Raw genomic sequence first — 8,824 nt, forward strand, 5'->3', positions numbered from 1 at the left:
GCAATTTTTTCATTTAAATCAATTATCCTAAATATAAAAAGATAGAAGATTATTTAGATACAAATTTGGAGAAATTTCAAATTAAGAAACGAAATTTATCCCAAAATATCCGCATAGAAAGAGAAACTTAATTTACATTGAATATTCAGAATGGAAATCGATACGGCTCGAATTATGCATTTGATAAATTAAATACAATATAACTAACAAAGTATATAGTGTTAGATTAATTACAGTGCAATTAAAGAAACTGTTAATAGCATTTTAGATTTAACGTAAAATGAATTCACATGCGTCACATACATTTTGCTATAATTTGAAAAGTTCTATGTTTTATTATATTTCCATAAATGAAAATACAATTTGTGCTACAAAACCCAATTTCTGTGCAAACATTATATAAACTAGACTGAGGATGTTATGAATATGCAGCCTATCTTTCTAAAGAAAACATTGTCTAAATGATATGTGACAAGATTCATTGTACAAAAGCTAACATTCATGTTACAAAACAAAAACAAAAGGTAATAGAAAACTACACTTAAAACAAAGCCAGACATCCTGCCTGTTTTATTTTACCAAGAAGATACATAGAGAGGTGAGAAACCCTTACAAAAATACACACCTAATTATTTTCTCCACTAACAGAAGAATTCCATAACATAATATAAAAAGGAGAGAAGGAAATTAGGAATAAAAACCAGCTCAACTATTCAATAACATACATTAATGTTTTTTTTTTTTTTAATGTTTTTTTAATTTTTTTAATTTAATTTTATTTTTTTGCTAACTTTGCTCAAACTCCTCGAAATTGTCTTTTTTTCTTCTCTGTTTTTTTTATGGAAGTCCTCGGTGTTTGGTGTGAGTGCTTCTCCTATAAACAATGACGAGAAATCTGTCATTAAAATTCATATAATATGCAATTTGAACCAACATTAAACATCTAAATTAATTTGGTCCATAAACTTTAAAACATCGAATATATGTAAGTGTTTGATGTACTTATCATTTTACAAATAACATTGAAAATTTTCAGGTTTCTAGAAGATAAAATTAATTTTAAATTTTCTCTAAACTTATAATTTAACGTAAGAAACGAATGAGATTAATGCATAGAAATATCTCCATAACCAATTATCTCACATCCAAAATTTTCAACAACGTTCATCACTCTTGGAATCTGAGAGTTGAAAGAGAGTGTAATTAACCTTTGAAGTTTGTTGGTAATTGGGAAGATTGACACACTCCTTAGCATTAGCAACCATCATCTCCCATAGTTTCTTTGGGACTTTGTTGCCAAGCAACTGTACAAAATTGTTCTTTAATCTTGTTTTTTCAATAAAGTTTAAGGTAAATAAACGGATTTTGAATGTATAGGCTAACCTTTTTAAAAGTGGTAGGACCCTTTTCTTGGTATGCCTTAAAGAAGTCACCCACATTTTTTATGCCTTCAGAAGATAAATTTTTGTGATATGTGCCATCTTTTCTGATCCCTTCCAATCGCCATACTTCATCTTCGCTACTCGGAGGATGATGCTTCTTGTACACTATTGTTGTAATGGAAAGAAAGTTATAACAGAAAAATATCATGAGCAAAAGAATATTTGTATAAAGAAAAAAATTACTTTTAACACTAAACTTGTCGGATCATATTACTTTTCGATTATAAACTTCCCATTTCATCAATTGTAACCTTGAACTTAAACAAGTATTTCAGTTTTAACCTAAAAAATGTTTCAATAATAGCCATCTAATAAGTGCTCACTGCAAATACTATTAAAAAAAAGTTTTATCTTATGCATTTAATATACTATAGAATATTTATAAGATATGAAATTGATAATTTCTCTAAAAGAAAATATTGTTTTCTTTTTTTTTGTTCATGTTTATGGATTTTGAGAATGGTATTTATTGGTTAATTTATATGTTGGTCAAACTTATTTTTGTAGAAATCTTATTCCATTGAAATTATTAAATTAATAGGTGAATTAGATAAAATGGAATAAAATTGCAACACAATGCTCATAGTCAAAATTGATAAAATTAATTAAATTAAAAGTTTAAAAGTCCCAATTATAGATATATAAATTAACAAATCTAAAGTCAAAATGGATGTTTTTACAAAAATATCTTTAATGATGCCAATACAATGTGGTAACTTCTCAGTAACATTTAAATACAAATTCAAATTATTAAAACCTACACGCCCTCTAATATTTTTGTAAGCGTACAAAATTATTAGATACATCGTGATGGCTTCGTCGAATAGTTTGAATGAACGGAGAGATGTTACCTTCACCTCGGTTATCTAAGACTCTAAAAGGTTGAGAAACTGCTATGCGAATGTGTGAAAACATGGCTAGAATTTTGTCATCTTTAATCTCGACTCCCAATCGAAACTTCTTAGATTTGATCCAACTAGAATTATCAGTGATGGACAAAGAGTGAACGGAAGCAACTCCATTTTTCAAAATGAGATTCAGATCATCACCAACTATTAAAGGTCTTTTGCCATCTCTTGGATACAAAGGATGATGTTGTTGTTGGCCGGGAGAGCAGTCGTGATCGCCGTCGAGAAGGAAGAACTGAAGCCGAGCTGATGAAAGAAGACCAGTGGAGACAATGGCATTGGTTGTAGCATAAAAAATGGCAACTTTTAAAGGCTCACCATTTTCAGCATTTATTTCGTTGTTGGTGAAAATGATGGAGGCTGGTTCATTCCAAAATACTAATTTGAATTTCTCTATTCCATCCTCCTTAATCTCTTCTTCTCCTATCTCTTTCCTTTCAATATTTACGTATAAAAACTTGTTAGAAATCAAACTAATAGGTTCTTTCTTCTTTAATAAATTAATTAACAAAAACGACACACTTTAAAATTGACTTTTAGGTGCTTGTGAAAATTTCAACTAGATTAAGACATACATGACACCCTCATTAAACGATTAAATTATCCATAAAATTGGGTCTAAATAATTTAAAAAAAAAAAAAAAAAAAAAAGAAGCTATAAGGAAAATTAGCACAATTCAACCATCAAATGAAATTAGGCCTAAATCAGAAATCAGAAATTTAAATCAAAACCAGAAGCTATTAAGAAAATAAGCACAATTCAATTATCAATGAAATTGGGCCTACATCATAAACAAAAAATTAAATCGAAACAAGAAGCTATGAAGAAAATAAGCACAATTCAAAAAATTAAATCGAAACAAGAAGCTATGAAGAAAATAAGCACAATTCAATGATCAGTAAGATAAGGCCTAAATCATAAATCAGAAATCAAATCAAAACAAGAAGCTAAAAAGTAAGTAAGCACACAATTGAATTATAATTGAAATTGGGCCTATATCATAAATAAAAAATTAAATGAAAACAAGAAGTTAAAAAAAAAAATGCACGATTAAATTATGAATGAAATTCGGCCTAAATCATAAATGTGAAATTAAATGAAAACAAGAAGCTACAAAGCATATAAGCACGATTCAATTATCCGTGAAATTGGGTCTAAATCAGTCATTAGAAATTAAATCAAAAGAAGAAGCTACGAAGAAAATATACAAAATTCAATAAATCTGAAATTAAATGAAAACAAGAAACTATAAAGAAAAAACGCACAATGAAATCCTAAATCAGAAATTAAATCAAAACCAAATAAGCACACAATTGAATTATTAGTGACACTGGGCCTAAATCACCAATCAAAAATTAAATCAAAACAAGAAGCTAAAAAAAAAAAAAAAAAGCAAAATTGAATTATCAGTCAAATTGGGCTCAAATCTTAAATAAAAAAATAAATAAAAACAAAAGGTAAATTGGATAATATAGTAAAATTCTAGGCTTTGTTTGGATATTTGGCCAAATTCAGGGTTAATAAGATTTTTGGCCAATCACATTTATTATCATAAAAAAAATCTTTATGTATTTAAATCTATATATATTTTAGTTTCCAAAGTCTTCTCTTGCTCCACCACCGAGGCGATACCGATGACTGCATTTTTACTTTCAGATTCCGACACGAAAAGTTTGAAATTTTTAATCTTATTTTGTTTCGACATGGACTTTAGACGATTTTACAAGCCATGATTTATTTTCCTTCTTTTGTTTCATATTTCAATTTTCAAGAAAATACTTTCAAATTATGCATCTTTTATAGGAGTTTATAATATTTCAAAACGATAAATATGGTTAGTTTAGTATTGAAAATATTTATAAGATATAACAAAATTTTAGACAGTCACTGATAGGAACTAAAATTTTTAAATCAAAACAAGAAGCCATAAAGAAAATAACCGGTGAAATTGGGTATAAATCATAAATAAAAAATTAAATCAAAACAAAAAGGCTATTAAAAAAAATAATAAGCAGCAGAATTCAATTATCACTAAAATTAGGCCTAAATCATTAAAAAAAATTAATAAGAAGAAGAAGCTATAAAGAAAATAAAACAATTCAAAAAATTGGGTCTAAATCATAAATCAAAAATTAAATCAAAACAAGAATCTATAAAGAAAATATGCAGCACAATTTAATTATCACTAAAATTCGGCCTAAATCATAATTAAAAAAAATAAATCAAAACAAGAAACTATAAAGAAATAAGCACAATTCAATTATTTGTGAAATGGGGCCTAAATCAGAAATAAAAATAACAAGAAGTTACAGAGAAAATAAATCAAGCACAATTAAATTATCAGTGAAATTGTGTCTAAATCATAAATAAAAAAATAAATCAGAACAAAAAAACTAAAAAGAAAATAAGAAAATAAGCAGAATTGAATATTTAATGAAAACGGCCAAAATCATAAATCAAAAGCTATAAGCACAATAATTTGTTATTGAAATGGGATCTAAATCATAATTCACAAACTAATAAAAACAATAAGATAGAAAACCAAATACAATGAAATATGTAATGAGATTGGGCTTCAATCCATAAATCAGAAACTAAATCAAAACAAAATAAAAAGAGGGATCTAAAATGAAAATAAGCACAATAAAATTGTTCATGAAATTGAGCCTTAAAAAAATTAGAAACTAAACAGAAAATAATCAAACACAACAAAACTAATTAGGAGTTAATTTGGAATTTAAAATACAAAATTTACCTTAATGTTTGTAGAGGAGTGGGAAAGTGAGTTTGAATGGCATTCTCCACTTCCACTTGTACCTAATTAAAAATATTCAAGTTTTGTCAATTAATTAAATAAAAGTATGATAAAGAAATATAATAGAGTTGTTAAGGATAAAATATACCAATTTTCTCAACAAAGGTTTCATTATTCCACACATCAATTCAACATTGTAACCTTGATCTTCAGCCACAGATCCACCTTCAAAACTAATTAAACCCAAAAAAAAAAAAAAAAAAAAAAAAAAAAAAAAAAGATCACAAACCTAGAAATCATATTCTACCATATGATTAGACGAATAAGAAGTTCGAACATTTACCTCAAGATATTATAGTTAGTAAAAGAAAAAAGAAACGAGATAATTATAAGTTGATGATTCGAATCATCGTGAGTATTGGAATCTTCGGGGATCTCCACTCCCACATATTATTGCACAAAAAGGAGAAATAGGGAAGAAAATCAAACCGAGTTGGAAGAGAAGGAGGAAGGCTATTGGGGTTAGGGTTTTCATCGGAATAAGGAGAAATTTTCATCTTCTTGTTGCTGTTGCTGCTGCCAACCCCTTTGTTTTCCATAAGAAATAGCTCACAGATTATTTTTGAAATATGTTGTGATACAACAAATGAGAGCAAGAGCAAAGTCTATTTATAGTGGGCTTAGAGATGGAAAGATCTAGATTCTCTCATTTCCAAAATCTAACGGCTCTGCTTTTTCTTCGCCAATCGACGGCTAAGCAACCTCCACTAGTGCGAACACACACGCACAAAATAAAAAAATATATAAAAAGAAGAAAAAACCTCTTTCTTCTCTCTTTAACTATAATTTGGTCCCACAAAGTTAAACTTGGTTTCTATTCACCCATTGATATTGGTCATTAATTTTTAATCTAACCTCTAAATTGATCCTGGGCACTTAAAAAAAAAAGTGTTTTTAAAAAAAATCATTTTTATTTAAACATTTTCTTAATAAAAACTATTGAGAATACACTTCAATATTGATGATGATGGACCCATTTGGATTAATTTAAGAAAAAAGTATTTTTCAAAAAACTCATTTTTATTTAAATTTTTTTTATTAAAAGATTGATGAAAATTCATTTGAAAAGTTAATTTTAGTAATTGTCAAACACTCCAATTTCTTCCAAAATTACTTATTTTTTAAATTAAACATTTAAAAATGTATTCCAAACATATTCAATGATGATGTGATTATTTAATTGTAATCACTTGTTGACTTATGAAATGATGATGTGGTAAAATTACAAAAAATTTCACCTTTTCCCACGCAAAAAAAAAAAAAAAAAAAATTCGGGCAAAGTATTAAAAACATCGGGATAGGTTATGTCAATGTTTTTTTTTTTTCTTGCATCGGCATAATCGTCGTCGTATCCATGTTAGGAGAAGTTCCTCCCGACGAAAACTATTTTCGTCGGCATAAAGACTATTTTTGGCAACACAATTGTTTGCATCGGCATATATGTTTTTCCAACAAAATACAATTTGCATCGGAAAAAACATAGTCCTAAACAATTCAATAGATAAATTTCTGCCAACATTTATTTGCTTCGGCATAAGTTGTTTATAATTTTATATTTTTTTGTAACAATTAAATAACAAATTTTTTATTTAATTAATACCTATTATGCACAAACAAAATTGAATCTTCAAAAAAAAATCAATTGGGGATAAATATAACAAAAGTAAGCTTATATATATTTAAAAATAAGATTAATATTCACTACATAAACTATAGAGTTCTACAAACAAAAACTGTGTATACAATTAAATTTGAGCTTTTTTTAACTTCTAACAAATCTTTTATACAAAAAAAAAGTTTAATCTTCCCTAAGCCAAAATACCCTAATCCAAAATAAGTGAGATACTAAACCAAGCTAAGTAATCATCTCACAAAATCTTCTCGCAATCTCCAAAACAACAATCTTTAAGAATTTACAAGAACAACCTGAAATAGGAAAAACAAATATTATTAAAGATTTGTTAAAATGATCAACAAATAAAAATACACAAAAAATCTTAACAATCACACAAAGACTTGAACATAATATTTAAAATGGTTACGAGGAATGATCCCTCTCTCAAGCTACGAACATGTCATCAACGTTCATAATTAATTAAAATATGAATACCACAAACAACCATTTTACTGTCTAAAAAGTGATTACAATGGTTATAATTAAGACGTGAACTCTTCCCCACATTATGAGCATGTCGTAAATCCACTTAAACAAATAGATAAACGTCCTTTAAATCTCCACAACTATCGGATCCCTACAAATAAGACAATAACTTGTTTCTTTAAAGTCCACAATTATGCTTCAAGATAATCTAAAACACAATTACAATATAGACATCCCCCTTCTCTCCCAAGCTACGAACGTATTCTAGTTCCACCTAAACGCCATTTAAACTACAAAGTAGCAACAAATGCATAGAAAGCATCGAAGTGAATCTCTCCCCCCCTAAATCCACCTAAATTTCTTTCAAGGCTAAATCCGTCATTCGATAGTCCTAAAAGCATAAAACTAACTCTCGGATCCCTACAAATAAATCCAAGAACAAAGTTTCTTTAAAGTGCACAATTAGGCTATTAGATAATCTAAAAAACAATTACAACATAGACATCCCCCTCCCTCCAAGCTACGAATGTGTCCTAATTCCACTTAAACGCCATTTAGACCATAAAGTAGCAACAAGTACATTAAAATACATATATTTAAAGTGGCTACTATAATTGCAAGATAGCCACAAAACAAACAAATGAAATTCCTAAATTCACTACAATAATGCTCCTATTTGAGGTGGCTACCATAACTGCAAGATACCCACAAACAACCAAATTAAGTTTCTAAATTCACTAACAAAGAATTGAAAGTTAGCATAATGTACCTAGTTGTTCGAAGGTCGATTGTATGTAATTTAATAAGCAAGTTTATTCTTTATATTCAATGGAAGATAAATAAAACAATAATGAATTTGCATCATACCATACAAATTCATTTTGCACTTGAAGAAAGTAATTTGACCCACAATAATGATTGAAATTGAAACATTCTATACTCTTTTTGTTCTTCTCCATTTTTTCCTACACAAATTATAATTTATTAGTACAACAAATTTATGTAAACAATAAGTACAACAAACACATAAAATTTTCCACTTCCATGAATTTTGCAACTCCCTCTCTTGACAATCTATCTCTAGACTTTAATTCAATCCTTATTCATCGTTGAACCAAATGAACGAAGTGTGAAATTTAACACTAGCAAGTAAAAAATTTGAAATTTAGTTAATTAAACATTCTTAACAATTCAATTTTAAAACTTAAAACATATTATATCTTTGAAAAAGAAAAAATTAAACTTTAATATTAACAAATGAATCTCATATACAAAATCAAAACTAAAATACACAAATAATTCATCCTTCATTACATCTATCCTTCATATATCCATCCATACAAACCAAAATCTACGAGTTCTTCATTTGACATGAACCTCTGCATGATGCACAAAGGGAGTACAAATTATCTGTCTTACAATCATCTGAATGTATAGCCTGTCAAAAAAAAAAAAAATAAATAAATAAATAACAAAACAAAATAGCATGAGGAAGCCCAGAAAGTAACTACAAAAGTGTCTTCAATACAACAAATCAAATTTGAAGCCCGTCAACTA

At 27.8% G+C, this 8,824-nt stretch overlaps 1 protein-coding gene across 7 annotated transcripts; it reads right to left on the minus strand.

The window, feature by feature from the left end:
• Positions 1–541: 541 nt before the first annotated feature.
• On the minus strand, positions 542–5,755 carry LOC120072282 (calmodulin-binding protein 60 B-like). 7 transcript variants are annotated; one of them, XM_090310547.1, is made up of 8 exons: positions 5,596–5,755; positions 5,255–5,339; positions 5,107–5,168; positions 2,669–2,784; positions 2,300–2,596; positions 1,384–1,547; positions 1,209–1,304; positions 542–874 (listed from the first exon to the last, which is right to left on the minus strand). In XM_090310547.1, the coding sequence occupies exons 1-8, from the start codon at positions 5,703–5,705 to the stop codon at positions 797–799; spliced, it is 1,008 nt and encodes a 335-aa protein (XP_090166673.1). In that variant the 5' UTR covers positions 5,706–5,755; the 3' UTR covers positions 542–796. The 7 variants fall into 7 exon arrangements, with proteins under 7 accessions (XP_090166673.1, XP_038880655.2, XP_090166676.1 ...); XM_039024727.2 differs by having other exon boundaries at positions 2,294–2,596; XM_090310550.1 differs by having other exon boundaries at positions 2,294–2,596; positions 5,450–5,747.
• Between the last annotated feature and the right edge of the window lie 3,069 nt (positions 5,756–8,824).

This window comes from Benincasa hispida, chromosome 2 (assembly GCF_027475165.1).
Source record: "Benincasa hispida cultivar pf3 chromosome 2, pf3_genome.v1.1, whole genome shotgun sequence".
NCBI classification, from domain to species: domain Eukaryota; kingdom Viridiplantae; phylum Streptophyta; class Magnoliopsida; order Cucurbitales; family Cucurbitaceae; genus Benincasa; species Benincasa hispida.